The sequence below is a fragment of the Saccopteryx bilineata genome, chromosome 2 (assembly GCF_036850765.1).
Source record: "Saccopteryx bilineata isolate mSacBil1 chromosome 2, mSacBil1_pri_phased_curated, whole genome shotgun sequence".
Taxonomy (NCBI): Eukaryota; Metazoa; Chordata; class Mammalia; order Chiroptera; family Emballonuridae; genus Saccopteryx; species Saccopteryx bilineata.
Genome location: NC_089491.1, coordinates 119,490,270 through 119,512,231, shown reverse-complemented (window position 1 = coordinate 119,512,231; position 21,962 = coordinate 119,490,270). Strand labels below are relative to the sequence as shown.

Genomic DNA, 21,962 nt, shown 5'->3' with positions numbered 1-21,962 from the left:
TGAGGTCCATGAGTGAAGTTGTTGAATGCCCTTTCCTTCTCCCTCAGGTCTCTGAATATTGCATGGCGACTTCCTGCAGCTTCTCAGCCCCCAGTTTAAAGAGTTCAAAATTGCGTACAAACGTCACCGTGAGGCTGAGAGTTCAGGAGACCTACTTGGATTGTGGAAGCTTGCAGTATCTTGAGGACCCCAAATTTACAGGGTATCGGGTTGACCCCGAGGTGGATACAGAATTGGAAGTAAAAATTCTGGTACGTTTCTCATTTCCTGTGGGCCGTGCCCACCTGGGCCAGAAAAGTGTTGTGCTCCGATGTCTCCATCTTCACTCTGTTCTTCACAGAAAGAAAACGATAACTTCAACATTTCCAAGAAAGACATTGAAATTACTCTCTTCCATGGGGAGAATGAGCAGTTAAATTGCAGCTTTGAAAATATTACTAGAAACCAAGATCTCACCACCATCCTCTGCAAAATCAAAGGCATCAGAACTGCCAATAGCATTGCTTCCTCTTCCAGAAAAGTTCACGTAAGTCACCGAGCAATCCTCCATCCTAGTCTTACCTTATTTGGGGGAATTCCTTGGTTGAACCAGAAACCAGATTGGAATCTTTCTTGGATCCTTAGGTCTTCACTTTAAATAGAAGAGGAACAGAGCTGGTATGGCCAAACATAATGCCTCCGAAGTAGCTGCCAGAATCCATGTGCCCGTTTGAATGTCAGAGCAGTGAACATATCATTTTCTATACAACTAATGAGTCCTGATGTCTTTTGTTCCGGCCATACGTTGAGACTAGAGCATCTGCAAACAGAATCACTAGGCCCGTTGATGAATGAGCTGTCATTCTTTTCCCAAAGGCAAAGATGACATGCCTTAGCAGAATCCCAAAATGGGGGCCTGTTTTAGCACACTCAGAGGAGCATCCGAGTCTAATGGAGGCCAGATAATCTATGGGTGGTGGACTGCTTCCTCCACCATGAAGTCATAGTTTCTGTGATTAATCTTTTCTGAGACATGTTTGAGGGTCCCCATCACTGGTATATTTATGTCCCCCAATAAAGATGTGAGGCCACTGGGAAGGGAAACATATTACGAGTCTCCCTTTATAGCGGTCATGCAATATAAGGCCCTGTACAGTCTATAACGGGAAAAAATGCTTTATGATCTATAGTCATAAATAATTGGATAAAGGACAGGAAAAAAGAGCATCGGGCTGGAAGGCAAACAAACATGTGTTCATGTCCTGACTGCACTAGTTAATAGCTGTGTGGCCTTGGAGAAGTCACTCAGCCTTGCCGAGCCTCCCTTTGTCATCCGTTGCATACAGTAAAGGTGCTAATAACTATTATCAAATCAATACTGGCTACTAAACTCACTAGGGCTCCCCCCATGTCCAGTTAGCCAAGAAGAGCAAATGCTAGCATTCTCTGTTGTTTATGAAAGCATTCCAGAATGCTTACACGGTGGCAGGGACAGCAGAGAAGAAAACAGACAAAAACGACTCTCCTGTATGAAGATACCTACAGAGATAGAAACCTAGCAAAGAAAATAAGTATGTGTTAGATGGGAGTAAATGTCATGGATACAAATGAAGCCGGGAGGGGAATAGGAACATGAAGGCAGTGCCATCGGTTTTTTGATGGCCTGGAGAAAAGGTCTCCCTGTAAAGATGACATCTGAGTAAAGACCTCCAGGAGGCAAGGAATGAGCCGTGGGCCACCTCAGGTAGAATATGCTAGGTGAAGGGAAGGTCCTGAGCTGGAAATCTGCCTGGTGCATTTAAGAAGCAACAGACAGGCAGTGGGGCCGGAGTGGAGGGAGCAAGGGGGAATATCCTGAGGGAGCTGGAGATTTCATGCTGGGAGCTGGGAGAGCTGACGGAATGTCAGGACCTTGTGGGCCATCGTGAGAACTTGGCTTTGAGCTCTGGAAGCCACTGAAGAGTTTTGAGCAGCCATGTCATGAGCTGACTTACCTTATTTCCCCATGTATGAGATGCACCCTTTTTCAAAAAATTTGGGGTCTAAAAACTAGGTGCGTCTTATACAGTGGTTGTGGCATTTCAAGTGCCATAGATGGAACTGAGGATGAGGCAATATATGAAGACAGTGATTCGTCATCAGACACAGATGAGGACAAGCTAATGGATGGGAGTTTTGACAGTGATGAGGAGTTGTATGAATTTTATGATGAATAAAACTTGAGTTCAGTAACTTTATGTAATAACATTTTTTTTCAAATTTTGGGCCCCAAAGTTAATAAGTGCATCTTATTCATGGGAACATCTTATAAATGGGGAAATATGGTACTTAAATGATAATAGCACATTTGGTCTTCAGGAGAACGCTACAGTTTAAAGTCAAGGAAGGTGAGGACTGGCTGGTTGGGTTATTATCTCAAGCTCTGACAGCTGGTAAGGAGAGCAGATGGCAAAGCTGGGCTTTAGGATACAGGTTGTCTTTCTGGGTCCAGAATCTGCTCTGGCCACTGGGCTCCATTGTCCCCACAGGAATAGCCATGGCTCCCGGGGTAGAAACGTGCCTTCATGTTCTTGTGTATGTCAATGCAAAAATAAGGCTTAATAGAGAGTTTCTCTCTTTACAAGTTTTACAGAAGTTTTGTAACCAAAAACTGAAATTGGTCAAGGCCCCCAGGGATCATCCAGGCAGAGTGGCCGAACCGGTTTCTGCTTCCGATGACATAGGCCTGCCAAGAAAACCAGGATGTCCACAAGATCAGTGGTCTCCAACCCCCGGGCCACGGACTAGTACCAGTCCGTAGGCCATTTGGTACTGGTCTGCAGAGAAAGAATAAATAACTTACATTATTTCGTTTTATTTATATTTAAGTCTGAACGATGTTTTATTTTTTTTAAATGACCAGATTCTCTCTGTTACATCTGTCTAAGACTCACTCTTGACGCTTGTCTTGGTCACGTGATATATTTATCCATCCCACCCTAAAGGCTGGTCCCTGAAAATATTTTCTGACATTAAATCAGTCCATGGCCCAAAAAAGGTTGGGGACCACTGCACAAGATGACAGTCAGTGACTTCCTTGGTCAAGAGGTTACCGCCTCTTTAAACCCCCAGGGCAAAAAGGACCAAGATTTAAAATCTCTAGGTCTAGTCTCCAATGACATATCTGGAAACCGAGGCACGGTGAATGTTTTTCATTGGCTCAAGGTCACATAGCTAATCTGTTCCAGAGATGGGACTTGAACTCAGATATCCTACCCAGCTTGCCATCTCTTTTTGTATCTTGGGGAAAACCTGTTTGTGGGAGAAAATTGTATAAATAGTTATGGTACCCAACTCAACTGGGTCTAATGACACTCTTTGGTCTATTAGGTCAAACTGGGAAACTTGGAGCTAGATGTCGAGCAGGAATCAGTGGCTTCCCCTTTGTATTTTCTGATTGGGCTTCCCATCTTGCTCCTGATTGTTATTTCTGGTAAGTGCCCTGTTTAATTTTGTCAGAAAAAATTTTCCCTGGGGCCTATCTTCAGGCAGGCTGACTTCCAGCTTCCAGGGGCTGTTTGCTTCAACTCAGTGTTAATGGATTAAAACCCAAATCAGAACTTCGGGGCAGGAATAATAGGTACATGTTGAGGGCTTTCTAAACATTTTTTTAAGGATGCTTGAGGAATAAAAGGATTACAAAGATGGTATGTTAGTGTTTGAGAAATAATACGCATTGCTTCCATGATCCTTTGACTTGTGCATTATTCCCTCAGAATTCTCCTGGGGGTTGTGAACTCCCATGACTTGGTCACTTCATCCTGCCGTCTCATGCTGCCATCCCACCCCTTCCACCCACCCCAGCCTTGTTCTTCCTGGCAGAACTATAATTTAGAGTGTGACCTGTACCATCTATTGAAATGTTCTGAGGCTCATCAGCATGACGATCCCACGGGGGTTGCTCACTGACTGAATCTGGCTAACCAGTGTGTTTTATTTGACCCACACAGCATTTTTTTTAAAAACTTGGATGTAATTCACAATATTTTTAAATGAGGTGATTCCTGTTCTTAAAAATCTCTTGAAAACTTGAAAGATTTAGGTCACTGGATCTCCATTTTCTCGTTGCATCAGTTTGCTGGAGCTGAGCAGGAGCTACCACTTGAGAGAGGGCATATGTACAGAGGGTCTTCACCGCAGTCTCCACTACTCTCTGTTGCTCCACTTAGGTCACTTAACTCATCTATATACCTGGTTTCTGTCACCATTTAGTTTGTGACCTCTAGTTCTGAGCTGCTTTTTATTTTTCCTCTTGTCCTCTTAAAAATAAAGAACACTTCTCCACAACTAATGTACCACTTCATACTTTTCCACTTAACATAGGCATTGCCTTTCTAAGGTTTTCTGTTACTAGTTACTAATATCTCCTTCTAGATACTCGCTCACACATTGACTCAACTATCTCCAAGTCCATTTACCTTGTGTTTATTGAGCTATATGGTGTTTATCTGCTATATTGCTAATTACTCTGCTAGTCTCTGCAGCTGAAGAAGAGAAGTTCAGGCCTAGTCTTTGGTCTTGGGTGGTCCCCAGTCCAGCAGTGAGGGAAGGATTTATGTGCACGATTAACTGGCCTTATGGAATGAACTCATCTTTTTTCCCTGTTTGCCCTGTTGAGGATCATTTCAGCTATTTTTTTATGTTCTCCTCAAGTTGTCCACCCTATTAGGTATCTGGTACCCAGAATTGGGCTTGATATTTTAATGAAGTCTCATCTTATAGGAACCTATGATCTCACCCTTCTCCACCCTTTTGGTAGAGATTGTGTATGCTCTTTAAGATGAAGTGGGCTTAATTTGACATGTTGATTTCAGCTTTATTGGTATTGGCAAAGCCCCTTAAAATTCCCACCCCTTCCTCCCTTGATTTCAGGGACACCTGTGTCACCAGCAGCAGGACTGAGTCTGCTCTGCAGTCCATCAGTCACATCTCGAGTGAAACCACTCAACACACCTGAGCTAGGCCTGCCCCCTGCCAAACATTCCCACTGTAGCCTCCCCCGCAGATTTCCGCCTTGGAAAACTCAAGGCATGGTGGATACGACCTGCTAGCTCCCTTCCCGTGCAATCTACTAGTGTTGCTCAAAGTGCAGCCTGAGGAACAATAGTGCCAAGTCATACTCCTGGGGATGGGGTTCTGTGTTCTGGGGATTACTGCATGCCCCACCCTTTCTTGAAGATGGACAATGCATATTAATGTCAAAGCTGTTGACTTGACAAAGCGGTCCAGGGAAAAGCTGTATTTAATTTATTTAATTTGGTTTCCTCCAGCATCAGTCACATCTACTTGTAGCAGGGTCCTTGTATCATGAAATTTCTATTAACAGAAGAAAACTTTCTTAGAAGAAAATAATGATAATTGACAATTGTTGAGTATTCTTTTCTTTAGGTCTAAATGCTTTCTGTGAGTTATTTATTTTAATCCTCTGAAAATCGCAATGAGGATAGGCCCTTTGACAGATAGAGCAGCCAGACACAGGAATGCTAAGGAATGTCCCTAAGGGCACACAGCTAGTAAGGGCAGAGCCGGGAATGAAGCCCAGCCCCCAACCTGTTTGGATCGCTGTCTCTACAGCACAGATAGAAGCAAGATGAGGAGAGAAGCAATATCCCCATAGGGTGTTTCACTGCAGCGCACTCCTCACGTCATCCCATTTGGTCTCTGAAGTTTGGCTTCTGTAGCTGACTGTGGATCTGTGGTTTCGTTCTCCATTTGCGGTTCAACTTTATTTCTCTGGGGAAGTTTAAAAAACATTAAGAAAAAAGAAAGTGGTGGAACAATATAAGCGGCCCTTGGCTGTAGGGAATCTTGGCTCTCGCTTCATTCCTTTTCAGCCGACTGGGATCTTGGGTTACAAGAGAAAGTTATTTGATTTAGTTCTCACTTTTAAGATGAGTAGGGAGTTCTTTTGCTTTTCTGTTGCATTTCAGCACTCTCCTCGTCAGGGTGACCCGTCCCAGGGTACTTTTCCTTTTATAAGCTCCACCTCGTCAAGCTCTTCCCTCTTGTGTCGCTCTCTGAAAGACCCGTAAAGGTTGACTTTTGGTTTCCTTTTTGTGTTTTAAGTTAACATGTCAATCTGATGCCAGCTCTCTGTCTCCTCAGTGGCCGTGGGGGTGACCAGGCACAAATCGAAGGAGCTGAGTCGCAAGCAGAGCCAGCAGCTGGAGCTCTTGGAGAGCGAGCTGCGGAAAGAGATTCGTGATGGTAGGCTCCCGAGTTTTATTTGTAGAAAAGCCAGCCTTTTTTACTGTCTTTTTTATTTTTATTTTTATTATTTTTTTTTACCCTTAAATGGAGACGGCCACAGTAATGAGAAGTGTTTGTGTCATAGAAGACCACTGAACAGCAGGGTCCACGCCTGACTTTGTGTTTTATTTCCACTCTCCTCTGCAGCCAACCAAGTAATTATCTATTGTTTCTTCTCTAATGAAAACCAAGGTCAGGCTTTGTGTTAGACAAAACAGCAGAAGATTTTTATCCATTGTTTGTCGAGTTAAAATATTGCTCTTGGGATATTGTTTCGCAGGCTTTGCTGAGCTGCAGATGGATAAATTGGATGTGGTTGATAGTTTTGGAACTGTTCCCTTCCTTGACTACAAACATTTCGCTCTGAGAACTTTCTTCCCCGAGGTAAAAGAGCATTGATCATGTTCCTAAGGTTGAATCTTGAATAATAATGAAGGTGCTTGTTGCTATTGTTAAAATGAGTGTTTGCTTCCAAGGCAGCAGTAGATGATGTGTGTTTACAAGATAATGCTTCAGTTTGAGCTGAGCCGGCAGGAGGGTGGCTACTAATTGGATTGATTTGGGTAGAAAGCAGTGATGGGTCACTGGCAATTACTCTTTGTACAGTAACAAAAACCTCGCAGGGACAGAAGTTCAGAATGATGATTCTTTTGGTTTTATTTTTACCACCAGTTTAGAGCTGAATTTGTAGCTGGGAAGCCAGCTAGTTTATTTAAAAATCAATAAATTGTGGGCCAGCCAATTTGTTGTGTTTATCTGCATGACTTCCATTGCAGCTACTATATTATTCACTATTACTTCTCAATTGGAAATGAAAAATACTACTGGCCGAGAGGCAGGAAAGCAGACGTGTGGTAGACTTTGAGTTGATAGCCATTTTTAGCGCTGTAGAATTTTTATGGTCCTCTTCAGTAATTATTACTTAGCTCATCAGTTAGTGTCATTCTCATTTAGTAGAAATAGATACATGAAATGGTGGGTTTGTTCTTGAACTCCAAGGAGTAGTCTACTTAACCCTCTGGGTTTTCAGTCTCACTTATGTTCTGACACCTCCATTTTCTCACCCACCCACTCAGTCTTCATCATTTACCCGCCCAAGTCGCTGGCGAGGTACGCTCATTCTTCTGTCATCACCTCCGCGTCCCAATACCCCAGCTCCACCAAACTGCCTTTTTCGTCCAGAACTGCTGACCACAGAGAGGCCCAACCTCTGGAATACATCAGCACCAATGATCATGACTAATTCTAGACTTCTAAGCAAAGCCATAAATCTCTCCTGATCAAACGAGAGTTTGTATCACCTTATCAGAAGCTTCTCAGCCACATTTGGCCAGAAGCCTCCAGTTCAGAAACTCAGACACATGCAGTAAGCAATTTCTAGTTTCTCTATAATTCCAGAAACGGACATCCTGATATGTGATGTTGTGTCTGGAGGTTGGGAAACCGTCATAAAACACCCACACCAGATTTTTTTTTGTCCAAGCCTTACCATTGTAAATCAAGAAGACTATAAATAAGACTTAAGCTTTTTTTGTCCCTGTAAAGTGTTTTTTTCTAAAAAAAAAAAAACTTATCCTCCAAGAGTACCAGGCACCAAACCTTGCCATTTGCCACCTCATCCGTTTCTATAGAAGAACACCGTGTAGGGAAGGGAGTTCAATTCCCTGAATCAGGATGACGACCCAGAGCCTCAGCAGAGGTTGCATTATGGAGTCCTGTTTCCCAGCTCTCTGAGATTCCCATTAAGAATTTAACAGCAATAAGATAACAGAGATTTCTACCATCAACATGAGTACTATGTGGGCTTTTACAGTTAATGATTGCTCTTGAGCGCTGAAAAGAGTAATCTGTGGCCTGAAAAAGAAATTTTTCTGTCGCCTAAATTCAGTAATCAGGACAAGACAGAAGGATGACTGCAGAGGAACGTTGTTGCAAGTGTTAAAAAATATCCCAGGAGCAAGTCTGTGTTATCTTAGGCCAGTGATTTTCAACTCGTGCGCCGTAAGAATTTTTAAAACATGCAATACCTGACTAGTTTGGGACACTGGCCACTTTCCCCTTAGATCGTCAAATAAAAAATGACAACAGCCAACAGAGCAATAGCCATCTGGTGTGAATGAATCAAAATTGTATTTTTTTGGTCAAATTGGGAAAAAATTAATATAGTTTTTGGTCTGGCGTAGAATTTTAGTAATTCGTTTACATAGGCCATGAGATGAAAAAGGCTGAAAATCACTATCTTAGGAGAAGAAAGTTGCAAGAAGTCAAACTGATTTACCTCTGGGTTATGTATAATCTTAAAAGTTAACTGGGAAAGCCATAAAAACTGAAGTCAGAAGGGGTCATTAAAAGAGAAGACTCGGGAAAAACGAATATAAATTTAACAGAACTCTATCAAGAAGACCTAAGTTAAAATTGAACTTATAAGCCTGGCCTATGGTGGCACAGTGGATAAAGCATTGACCTGGAATGCTGAGGTCACTGGTTCAAAACCATGGGCTTGCCCAGTCAAGGCACATACAGGAAGCAACTACTATGAGTTGATGCTTCCTGTTACTTTCCTCTCTCTCTCTCTCTCTCTCTCTCTCTCCCCTCTCTCTAAAAATCAATAAATCTAAAAAAAACCCCGAACTTAGAAAAGATACAGTGAACATGGGAACATATTCTACTAGGACAGTGCCTGTTGGAATGCATGCCAGGCTGCATAAATTATGCTGTTAGTCAGGCCCTTTACTGAGAGACCTGTAGCCCCCACCTCTAGCCTGGAGGTTGGTGGTTAACACTAGGTAACAATAGGCAAAACCTAAAGGACATGGTAGGTTTGCAGAGGCCAAGGCATTAGCATCCAGGTCCTTCACTTGTGGGTTCGGTTTGACTTTTAAAGCCTTGTCTTTATACTGACTACTTTGTTTTGCTGAAAATCAGACAAGAACTAAGGGTAAGCAGAGCATCTAACCTCCTAGACCAGGAAAATCTGAATGAAAGGGAAGAGAGCCTTAGCAAAGCCACAGCGGTGACATACTTCTTTGTAAGGCCAAGAATCAGTTTGTATAAACTACCTATTTACTGAAGGTTGATTCAGCAGAAAAATAATAGGAAGCATAAAATGCAAATCCAGGGTTTGATTTTTCTGCCTATTACTAAGGGAAAGTATGACCAAAATAGTTGAGGTCGTGTGTGTGTGTGTGTGTGTGTATGTGTGTGTGTGTATGTGTGTGTGTGTGACAGAGAAAGAGACAGAGAGAGGGACAGACAGACAGGAAGGGAGAGAGATGAGAAGCATCAATTTTTCGTTGCAGCACCTTAGTTGTCCATTGATTGCTTTCTCATATGTGCCTTGACTGGAGGACTACAGCTGAGCCAGTGACCCCTTGCTCAAGCTAGCAACCTTGGGCTTCAAGCAAGTGACCTTTGGGCTCAAGCCAATGACCATGGGGTCATATCTATGATCCCACACTCAAGCCAGTGACCCCACGCTCAAGCTAGTGAGCCCATGCTCAGGCCAGCGACCTCAGGGTTTCAAACTTGAGTCCTCTGTGTCCCAGTCTATCCACTGTCCACCACCTGGTTAGATTAGTTGAGGTCTTCTTGTTTGGGCCAACAAATAATGAAAAATTCTCTGCAGAAGAAATTTACTTTAATAAGATACATAGCCTAAAGTTCCAATTATTACCAAAAAAAGAAAAGAAAGAAAAAATCTGAATGTTCTTGAGTTTATTTTTCATTCTGTCAACTCATTTAAAATGTCACTCAGCAGTCTTTTAAATTTTAATTATTTAATTCCAATAAGATTTATGATACATTAAAAAAGGAATTCAAGTTTAGATGTTTATATCCAGGAGCTACATAGCACATAAAAATATTTTTAGAAACCAGCAGGACAGCAGCGCTGTGGTCTAGTTTACCATACTTTAGTGATAAAAACAACAATAATAACTGACATTGAGAACTTCCTAGGCACTTGTTTATTTTATTTTCACACCAAGCCCACGAGGTAGGAATCAGATTTATTGCCCCCATTTTGCAGATGAGGAAAGTCGGGCACAGAGTGGTTAAATAACCTGTTAACAGCGACGTGACCAGTATGTGATGAAACCAAACCAGGACTGGAAGTCAGTGAGTTTGGCTCCAGATTCCAGCTTTTAACCGCCCCACTTCACTCTGTCTTGAATAACATTGTATATTGAGACAATAGATAATACTAAACTAAGATTTGTGAAAACTTACCAACGCAATTTCCAATTTTGCAATTTTGTATTTGCGCTGAGAAGTTCAAGGGTTTGAGGAGTGGTCTGCATATTTGCATACTCTTCTTTAACCACCACGTCTTTAACTTTGAGTCAGTTCTTTTCAAGTATGAGATTCTTTCATCCACCGAAAATGGGACTGATGCATTGATAATTATTCTTCTTAGAGGCTTTCAGAATTCATTGGTGTTTCTTGAGAGCTGAATAATTATTTATTATGTATTAGAGACTATGCAGTGAGCATACGCCCAGGGGCTCTTCAGATTAGCAAATAGTGTCTCTACTTTATTAAAATGGACTTGAGTATTATAACAAAAAACACTATTCATTTCCTCTGAATGTTATGAATAATAAAAGTGTCTCCTTCCTCTCAGTCAGGTGGCTTCACACACATCTTCACCGAAGATATGCATGTAAGTCTATAAGTTTTCATTTTTAGCCCATGACTGCCTGACTTTCAGTGTTATCATCATCACCATCATCATCTCCATTATTACTTTGAATTTTTATTGTGGGTTTTTTGGGATCATGAATTCAATATTAAATAATTCATTGTCTTGGAAAACCCATTGTAGATCTATTTTCTAACTTTAAGTTATTATATGATATTATACTAAATTATACCCTTTTTCCCTCCCCAGAACAGAGATGCCAATAACAAGAATGAGAGCCTCACAGCTTTGGATGCCCTGATTTGCAATAAAAATTTCCTTGTTACTGTTATCCACACCCTTGAAAAGCAGAAGAACTTTTCAGTGAAAGACAGGTATTGGTCAATTTGTTTATATTTTGAAAGTCATTAAGTAGAGAAAAGAAAACCTGAGCTCTTTTATTTTATTTCCAAACCACAACCTGAATTTGGTGTCTCGAGAACAGGCTGTTTGGTTGGGTGGTCAGGCAGCTGTGATATCTCCATTTCAGATCACACCACCCCAAACAAATTCTATTTTAAAGACACACACATGCAACTCCCCTCCACCCAAAAAACCCTGAAAAACCCAGCACCAAGAAAAAACATGAGTCCTGAATCAAAAAAAGTGGAAGTGATATTTTCTATTTTTAAAAACACCCAAAAAATTTGGGAAAGACATTTACTTCTTGTTACCACTCTAATTTAAAGTTTAAGTGCTGAAAACACATAAAATATCCTGAAGATAACATAGGTGTCCTGAAGATTCCATGGATGGAGAATGAAGGTGATTGAGACCTAGACATTTAAAAAAAAAAAAAAAAAAGTGACCATGGAAACTACCAACAGTGTCAGACCAAGACTCAGCTGATGGCTAACCTCATTAATTGAGTTTCTGTTTTTCTTTTTTGTATGTGCTTTTTGTCCTCTGTATATATATTTTTTTCTTTTCATTTTTATTGAGATACAATTGGTATATAGCACTGTATAGGTTTTAAGGAGTATAGCATGATGATTTGATGTAAAGATATCATCATAACAAATTTGGCACAAAAGTTTAGTTGGCCCGGGCCAGTTAGCTCAGTGGCAGAATGTCAGTCCAGCGTATGGAAGTCCTGGGTTTGATTCCCAGTCAGGATATACAGGAGAAGTGGCCTTCTGCTTCTCCACCACTCTTCCCCTGCCCCCCCCCCCCGCTTCCCCTCCTATAGCCAGGGCTCAAATGGTTTGAGCAAGTTGTCCCCGGGCGCTGAGGATGGCACTATGGCCTCTCCTCAGGTGCTAAAATAGCTCAGTTGCCAAGCAACAGAGCAGCGGCCCCAGATGGGCAGAGCTTTGCCCCCTAGTGGGCATGTTGGGTGGATGCTGGTCGAGCACATGCAAGAGTCTGTCTCTCTGCCTCCCTGTCTCTCACTTAATTTAAAAAAAAAAGTTAACATCTATCATTTCATTTAGCTATAAAAAAAATTGCTTTTTTCCCTTGTGATAAAAACTTTTAGGATTACTATCTTAGCAACCTTCAAATACATCATACAGCAGGGTAACGACAGTCATCATGTTGCACATTATACCCCAGTGCTTATTTATCTTATAACTAGAAGTTTGTACCTTTTGACACCCTCCATTCAATTTTACCCCCACCCTATCCCTTACCCTGCCTTGGGTAACCACAAATAATCTGATTTATTTTCCTATGAGTGAGATCATATGTATTTATCCTTCTCTGTTTGACTTCTTTCACTTAGCATGATGCCTTCAAGGTCCATTCGTGTGGTTGCAAATGGCAAGATTTCATTCTTATTTATGGCTGAATGGTATTCCATCTTACACATATATAAATATAAGTGTTACATCTTCTTTACTTGTTCATCTGTTGATGGCCACTTAGGTTGTTTCCATGTCTTGGCTATGGTGACGAAGGCTCTATTTTTAAACAGGTGTCTGTTTGCCTCCTTCTTAACCATTGCACTGCAAACCAAGCTGGTCTACCTGACCAGCATCCTGGAGGTGCTGACCAGGGACTTGATGGAACAGTCCAGTAACATGCAGCCTAAACTTATGCTAAGACGTACCGAGTCTGTGGTTGAAAAACTCCTCACAAACTGGATGTCTGTCTGCCTTTCCGGTTTCCTGCGGGTGAGTGTCACATCCCTCCCTGGGCAGTGTCACAGGTAAGACAATAGGCAATTATTTTTAGCAGATGCTGCTGTCTTTGCCAGGATAAGTCCTGAGCACTCCATGGTGTCAGCATCACCTCTTCCCAGGAGCACACGGAAGGGAAAATCAAGTGTTTTTGCTGTAACTGTTCTGTGCAAATGTTAAGTCATTTTGAATTTCCTTGTTCTCTTTTTTTAAAAGTTTTATTGTGGTAAGAACAATGAACATGAGACCTACCCTCTTAACAGATTTTTAAGTGTTAACAGATTTCTACGTGTTAGCTGTAGGCATAACTTTGTATAATGTCCAGAACTTCCCTTGCATAACTGAAATTTTATACCCATTGACTTTTGAACCCACCTCATTCTTTCTCTAACAAGCAGAGCCCAGTTGGCCCATTTAAGAAACTGTACTGAGCCTGACCTGTGGTGGCGCAGTGGATAAAGCGTCGACCTGGAAATGCTGAGGTCGCCGGTTCGAAACCCTGGGCTTGCCTGGTCAAGGCACATATGGGAGTTGATGCTTCCAGCTCCTCCCCACCTTCTCTCTCTGTCTCTCTCTCCTCTCTCTCTCTCCCTCTCTGTCCCTCTCTCTCCCTTTTTCTCTCCTCTCTAAAATGAATAAGTAAAATTTAAAAATAAATTTTTTTAAAGAAAAGAAACTGTACTGAGTAGAGGGAATATTTCAAACACTGAAAAGAACACACTATTCTCAGTGCCTCTAAAGCACCTGGGAAATACTCATTTACCTACCAATATGCCATTAGCTAATGACACTTTGCTCTAACCAGTCATTCCATATTAAAGCAGGTCCCTATAGAGCATTCGCCAAAGAGTTCACTTTGTTGGAGTTACTGTAAGAGCCTGGCTATAATTTATTATTATTATTATTCAGTGAGAGAAGGGGAGGCAGAGAGACAGACTGCCGCATGTACCCCAAATGGGATCCACCAGGAAAGCCCACTAGGGGGTGATTCTCTGCCCTTGGGGCATTGCTCTATTGCTCAGCAACTGAGCTCTTCTTAGTGCCTTAGGTGGAGGCCATGGACCCATCCTCAGCACCCAGGGCCAACTCACTCCAATTGAGCCATGGCTGCAGGAGGGGAAGAGAAAGAGAAGTGAGAGGGGGAGGGTTGGAGAAGCAGATGGGCGCTTCTCCTGTGTGCCCTGACCAAGAATCCAATCCAGGACTTCCACATGCCAGGCGATGCCCTGCCACTAAGCAACGGGCCAAGGTACCTGGCTTTAATTTAATTGAATCTCAACATTGTTGAAATGCAAACTTTGTGCAGATTCCAGTGGTTTAGAAAATGGGCCCTGGAGCCCACTGCTTGGTCCGAAATTAAAACTCTGCCACTTACTAGAGGCCCCGCGCTGTCTGAGCCTTTGTTTTATAACCTGTAGAACTGAAAGAAGAATATTTTAGACCTGTTCTGAGGCACAGATGAGAAAATGTATGTAATTGCTTAGCACTGGGTAAGCACTCCATAAATGTTGACCATTATTATTATAAAATATTAATAGGAAAAGAAGAGGGAGAGTGTTCTGTTAGACCCAATCTTCGTTCAACTCTCTGTAGCCCCTAGTGCAGAATTTCACCAGCCTTCCAGATTCCAGTAAAACTGCATAATTGTGTACTTGTAGCTAGTTTCAAAATCTAATTAAACTTTGAATAAGATATACTGCTATGCCACAGGTTTTAACAGTGCTACTTAAGTTTAGATCCAAAAGCAGCACTTTAAATAGACTGTGCTTAGTTTAATGTTTAATGCAATCTTACAAATAGATGCAGAACTTTTTTTTTTACCAACCCCCTTCTCTCCCAAAGCAATATTCATTTATTAAGATTAATGAAATCTGCCTTCTTTTCTGTTTACTTGGTATAAATCAGCATACGCTTTGGGGAGCTGTTGAGTGGTTATTTCTGGGGAAGATATTTTTTGCTTTCCACCCACCTAGCTTCAGCCACAGCCACCTGCCCAGTTCCCGGGGCTTAGCCTGAAAAGGCAGATGGCTGTCCTACCACAATGCCACTGAACCCGAAGCTCTGAGAGTGGGGGCCGTTATCTGAGAGTGGGGGCTGTTATCTATGTTTTCTAAGCTCCTCCAGGTGATTCCACCTGTGCCACATTTGAGAACCCTGGGGCAGTAGGGCTAACAACTGTGGTTAGAAGCTGCAGGTTTGGGCTCTTAAGTTCCTATCAGCCCCAGTTAGATGTGTGTCTGTGGGTATAGCACTTTCCATCTGGGCTTCTCCCCACCAAATAAGGAACATGGTCATTGGTTTTAAATTTTTTTCCAGCTCTTTCTTGTGGGACCTTGTGATTCTTACCCTGAGCCCCAAGGGTTGGTCGGTTACTTGCTCTTACTGCTCTTGGGCATTAAACGAGTGAGGCATTCTGAAAATCTGGGCTCCAAGCCCAAAGGGCCCCCTTGAGCAGAGGATTCTGGGTCAGGATGTCGCAGTGCTGATTGAAGAGTGTCTCAAGCACTTGGTGGTGAGGGGGCGGCGTGCTCACTGGGAGGAAGTGGCATTGAGCCAGTGGGTGATAGTTTCATTTTCAGTGGAACAATTCCCTCAGTGTGGAGGGCCTGACTTCCCCCACCAAGTGCCTGAGGGGGTGTGGGATTCTGATGGCCCTAGTCATCCTGTCCGACCCCACAAACACTTGACTGGGCATCATTGGCCCTGTAACCTCCAGCTAACTACCCCTCTGAGCCTCTCAGGTTCTAGGGGTAAAATAATAATATTAATGGCTGCCATTTATTGTATGTGCCAGACATCATGCTAAGAGCTTTGCTCACCTTTCCTTATTTAAATCCCATGAAGTAAGCACCTTTATGACCATTTTGTGTATGGGAAAATTGGGGCACACAGAATAAGTATGACTTCCCCAAATCCCACAGCTAGCATGTGACAGTGCTAGGGATAGAGAGCTCTTAGCCACCCATTCCTGCCTCCCCAGTGAGCAGGCACCTTCTTGCAGGCCTAGGAGGGGATTGAAGGATGGAACAAGATCACAGATGTTGTCAGCCTCTGGCTCAGCCAGGGCTAGAACGTCATGGAAAAAAGGACCATGAAAGGGCCAAGCTTAGTTGCCATCAGAGCAGAGGAAGGGTGGGGTGGGTCGCTGAGTCGGGCTCCGCCACAAGCCGGCTCCCTAGGCTGCAGTATGTGCCCTGGTCTGAAAGGTGCCTAAGCCCTCAGCGGGTGTGACTAACCTAGACATTATGTTCAATGGTCACAAAGAGATTTCACAACCCCTTGGTTTCCTTAGCAAGCCACACACCAGAATCCCTTGGGAAGGTCTTGAAACTACAGATGTCCAAGCCTCAGCTATAGAGATTCTGGACCTGTGGGACTGAAGTAGGGCCCAGGCACCTGAATTTTTTACAAGAGCCCCCCTAGATGCTGGTGATGAGTGTCCAGGGTTGTAACCACATGCATGAGCAGCAGTGTAAGACGAGATATTACTAGCTCCATCTAGCTGCACTCTGGATTCCTGACTTGACGACCATAGAGCCTGTAGCTGCCACTCCACACAGCCCTGGACAGCCCACCCAGCCCCCTGGCTCCAGCCTCTCTGGGCACATCCAGCTCCTCATGAGGGCACTCACCCCGGGTCTGTTGTGTGCTGGAGGAAAGGGGAAGTGAGTGGAGGTTCTCGGTTTGTGGTTAGGACATTACCCAAGAGGGCAGAGGGAAAGAGAAGGGAGCGGCATGCTTGTGAACCACTATATAAAGGAAGTTTCTAAGAGGAATTTAAATGTCATGGACTTGTCCCAAACCTCTCTCCACCTGGGAAATTTTTGAACATTCCACCTCTGCCCTACACTCAAGGAGGAGACTCAAGGATGTATCAGCAGGGCAAGAGAAGCAACCAACAGAGCCCACTGGACTGGAGGGGGCTGAAGGGGGCCAGAGGAAGCTGTGAAACTGGGGAGGGCGTATGTTTTTGGAGTAAATACAAAGAATGTGACAGGGGTTGGAAGGGGCACTCATGAGACTTAAAAGAAGTCTCAGCTGACATGTACAGTGGGTGAAAGGTCCAATGCAGCCTCCTTTCAAAGTCAGGGGCAGTGGCCGTAAAGCCTGACTTTGTAAGCTGGTGCTTCAAGCCCTAGTCACCTGGCTGGCTCCGCATCATCACTGAGGCAGTTTGAGTTCCGGGCTCTGGCCCGGCCCTTCCTCCCCCACATATTCTGTTTCATGTCTGTTGCTCAAAGGTTGTGGCAGAAACAGAACACATAGCTTCCACTTGGGCTGCCCAGACTCCATCTGAGCATAAAGTGGCTACAAATGTGAGGCATTTCAATCACTGCAGGGGTGGCAGCCCCTGGTCCAGGAAAAAGTGCACATGTAGAGAAAGAGTGGAGAAAGAGGCCATCAGGATGGGCCATCAGAATGTTTGGCAAAAGCTTAGAGCGATGGAATTGGCTCTGACCCAGGGAAAGAAGGTAACGCCCATTGTGGCCCTGCCACAGCAAAGGTGCCGGGGCGTGACTACGCATGCGCTGTGTCTGGGAAAGGCAGGAGACCAGCCGCGGGGCAGAAGAGAAGGCTGCAAGTTGCTTAACTGAGGGCTACTTCCTCCAGGAAAAGCTATTACACCAAAAAGCATCCTCCTTGGCCAGAGTGTGAAAGGTTCTTATGTTTATTCTAGTTACCAAGGCTAATTGTTGTGAATTTTTAAAAATGCTATTTATTTTCAGTTTTTCTCAAGAAAAAGAAAGGCAATTAAAAGAAATGTATACAGAGGTTATACCTCTGCACCAACTCATAGTTCTTAGGTGTTAGCCAACCAATGAACATTTAGTCATCTACCACATGGAGGCTTCAACATCCGAGATGCTCAGCTACTGCGTGCACTTCACGTGGCTATCGCGTTGCGTGTGTGTGCACACGCCTGAGTATTGCTCTCAATCCTCAGTAGAGCGATACGTATTTCCTTGAGAGTTTCCTGTTGGTTGTTAGAAAACACTGTCTCCTGTCGTACTGCCATAAACTGAAACTTTAATTCTCTGGAAAGTACAGTAGATTCTGCAGAAAGCTAACTGTTGCTTTTGTGTCTTTTCCAAGGAGACTGTTGGAGAGCCGTTCTATTTGTTAGTGACGACGTTGAACCAGAAAATAAACAAGGGTCCTGTCGATGTAATCACATGCAAAGCTCTGTACACCCTTAATGAGGACTGGCTGCTCTGGCAGGTTCCGGATTTCAATACTGTGGTATGTTTGTGCTGACGATCCATCTGGACTTGGACTTGGAGATGAGTGTGGCTGGGAGGGAGAAGTTGGGGAGGGACCTGGGGCATCACTTAAAGGGAACCGATACCTTTCCTGCTCTTGAGAGGCCTCACACGTTTAATCATTTAAAACAGTAGTGGATAACATATTAGCACGTGTTCACATAATAGGTTTTAATTACTTGGATTGGGGGAGCAAGTATGGTAATGACGCCTGGGGTACTCATCAATTTCCAAAGATTTTAATATCAGGATTGCTTATAGCTTTCGGCATCGTCAGAGGAAATGCAAAGTACTCCCTATTCAGCACTTGTAATTGCAATCAGAATTTCTCAAACAGCTCTGCTCTGGAAGACAATGTGTGAAGATATATTTCAACCAAATTGAGGCTGTCTTATTTTAGAACCATAACACAAGACAAATTCTACTGTGTTCCCCATGCAACTCGACGCCCTCACTTTATTTTCGTGGATTAGTTACAAATGTTTGGTGTCATGCACTTAATGTTCTGTGATCTCATAGATATTTTTAGAGGAAAGCTGTAAATCACTGCAGGAAGATGACTGCCTGGCTGCTGGAGGGTTTTGCCCATTTGAGAACTTCCTGTTCACCCTTCCCCTCCCCACCCACCCTCTTCCCTTTCTATAGGGAGAGGGACCATTTCTTGCATATACAGAAATTTTAGTGAACCAAGCATGGCCAGTATCTCCAAAATTACTTAAGAATATTCTGTGCTTTTTGTGTGTGTTTTTGTTGTTAATAGAGACTTGGGAAAGAGATTGCTGTGTTTTGGTTTGATCTTTAGCTTTTCGGAGACTCTGGGCTTTTCTACAATCTCATTAGTGGAGAGGGAGGAAAGAATTGCAGTGAGGTTTTGGAGTTGCTCAGTGAGGGAGCTGGGTCTCCTCCTGTAGCTCTGCTCTGCGTGGCGGCAAGTGCTGCCGTCCGGGAAGAATCCCTTCCCTAATTGGACAAGGCACCACGTTGCTGTCGACTGTGTAATGGTTATGTTCTCTGGTGGGAGAAGAGTTTGCAGATCAGCTGTTTTGAGTTCTCGGCCACTGGAAGATATAGCTCACCCTCCACTAAAAATGGCACCATGCTTAATGGCCATCCACGAGGCAGGAATCTGAGCAGGAAGTCAACAGTTCTGTTTTCTGCCTAAACACTTTCTGCACTTCAGTGTGCAATGAGAATCACCTAGAGAGCTTAGTAAGCACCAACTGTGAGGCACCACCCTAGAGTTTGGAAGCCTGTAGATCTGGAGTGTGGTCTGAGGGTTTGCATTTCTAAAGAGCTCCCTGCAGGACCTCCTGTGCAGAACAATTGGAATAGTGGTTAAGAGCCAGGCAGGTTCGAATCCTGCCTCTGGCACAGGCTAGCTGTGTGACATTGGGTATGTTTCAAAACCTCTCTGTGCCTGTCTCCTCGTGTTTAAAAAGGAGATGATGATCATGGTGCCTGCCTATCTCATGGGTTGTTGCAAGGATTAAGAGTCTGTATTCTGCAAAGCCCTTAGATTAGAACATTGCCCAGCACACGAGTGCTGTTTAAAGCTTTCTTACATTTAATTCATATCCCTCCTGGTGCATTTCTTGTTATAAATGCAGATCCAGGTAGGCCAGTCAATGCCTGGGTCTTTCCTTGAGACTGAATTAAATCAGAGTCTCTGGGGTTGGAGAACCCCACTGGTCTCTTGGAGATCAAAAGATAAACTTTGCACCGGGGCCCTTGGCCTTTGCTTTTGCTGACCCCGAGTTCGTCTTTAAACCCAGTGCCTCGGTCCTAAACCAGAAGATGTTGGTGTTTTCACTTTGAAACATTTTAGAAGTCCCACAGGTTCCACAAGAGAAATATTTGTAAGGGAATATAGGTCGGGGAATCCAGCAGTAATTTCCTTTCATGAAAACATGAACCCCAACAGGAAAGAGGGGAAAGAAGATGCTGGGAGTGGGGAGAAGTCTGATGCCTGAAGCCGCCTGTGAGGTTTGAGTTCCTTTTAATGCTTTACATCTGAACACTTTTCCCCCCTTTCATTTTGAAACATTATTTATTTCACAGTCAATTAGGACCATGTGCTTCTGATTTGTTAACACTCAACTCATCATCAAAGTGTTTCTTGATGTTAAAGAAATTCATGTTGACTCTTGGGTTCTTTTTTCCATTATCACCCCTGGGGAAAAAAAAAGACTAATGGAAAATTATGATTTTAGATACCCACATTAATCTTCTTTTCAAATATGGATTTACCATCCGATGTCGAGAGTTGAAACTGGAGAAGGGGTGGCCACTTCTCTCAAGGGGCCTTGCCGTTGACAGTGAATTGTAGTGCCTACTGCTGGGTCCGTTCCAGCCTCTTTCATGGTGCGTGATCTCACTAGGAGCTCCTGAGAAGCACATGATCTGGCCTGTGCTTGTGTGACAAGATGTTAGCAGAAGGTCAATATAAAAAATTTAAAGTTTTTTGTTTCCTTTCAGCCAAGTTCCCCTAGCGTTAACCATCGTCTATCTCTCTCTTCTCCCTCCACCCCCTCTTTCTCATTTTAATCCCCCCCCCGCCACCCCAGTTCCCCGTGCATGTACACCCAGTGGCTTGAAGTCTTGATTTTCTAAATTTGCCTGAGGTGCTTTAAGTAATTGAAAACCTGGGTGTGGTGAACAAACTGAAGTGAGAGAGTGTGTGTAATTCTTTCAAGGAAGAAAAGTCAAATTAAAATCAGGATCCAGCCCCATGATAACTTGCAGTGACAGTGTGGTACGCCACAGAAACATCTTTAAAAAGAGGATCCCAAACTCCTTTTTGGCTCAATGCTCAGAAACATAGCACGTCATATGACAACCTCTAAGATTAGGATGGGTTCCCTCCGAGGTGTGGGATGTTCTTGCCTGTTCCTCCTACGTGAAATTGTTCTACATACAAATGGGCCCTGGGAGGTGATTCTTTGTTCCCTGCAACCTGGGAGGAAAGTTCCTCTGTCTGCCCTCAAGTTTAAGCAAAGCCCCATAGTCACACTCACACTCCTCCGGTCGGAAACCGCCCTTCTGCAGCAAGGCGATGCAGGCCGGTGTTCAGTGCGGCAGGCCGTCCTGACGGCCTCGCCCTCCCAAACGTGGGCAGCAGAGGAGGTCTGTACCCCGCAGGACTCGCGTCCTCCTCTGCTGTCCAGGGACTCAGGTTTGGCAGCCAGAGGAGGAACAAACCATACTGCTCTACAGTTTTTCCTCTTTTGCAAAATATTAGGTATGTTTGCTTTCAATTGCTGGAGCGTCTTAGGCCCTGAGTGGGCTCTATGTCGAGAGGGATTTTAGAGCAGGTGGCCTGAAACTTCGAAGGAGCGAGGGAAGACGTGAGGATTTCAGTTCCAGGAAAGTATGTCACAGGGAAGAAAGGACATTTGCCTCGCTTTCAGGAAGAGATGAGAAAACCCAATAACTCATAGCATGTGTGCTGAATTAGCAAGAGAAGGTTGACTTGTAATCAAAGTTAAACGAGAAATGTTTTTTTGAACTCTTAAACCCAGGAAATGAGCCTGCCAATCGCTGTATCTGAGAGATAGCATCTTGGCAGCCTGGGCAACAGTGTTCCGACAAACATATTATTGCCCTCATTCTCATATCTATGAGAAAGTCTTTAAGATT

General features: G+C 43.6%; 1 protein-coding gene across 1 annotated transcript in view; it reads left to right on the top strand.

The window, feature by feature from the left end:
* Positions 1–21,962, top strand: part of PLXNC1 (plexin C1) — a 168,415-nt gene that overhangs the window by 112,338 nt on the left and 34,115 nt on the right. Inside the window, exons 13-21 of the mRNA XM_066257745.1 lie at positions 48–251; positions 341–526; positions 3,349–3,451; positions 6,124–6,225; positions 6,548–6,651; positions 10,889–10,927; positions 11,156–11,280; positions 12,861–13,059; positions 18,160–18,306. Of these exons, the coding sequence (XP_066113842.1) occupies positions 48–251; positions 341–526; positions 3,349–3,451; positions 6,124–6,225; positions 6,548–6,651; positions 10,889–10,927; positions 11,156–11,280; positions 12,861–13,059; positions 18,160–18,306 (1,209 nt within the window). The remainder of the gene's footprint in view (positions 1–47; positions 252–340; positions 527–3,348; positions 3,452–6,123; positions 6,226–6,547; positions 6,652–10,888; positions 10,928–11,155; positions 11,281–12,860; positions 13,060–18,159; positions 18,307–21,962) is intronic.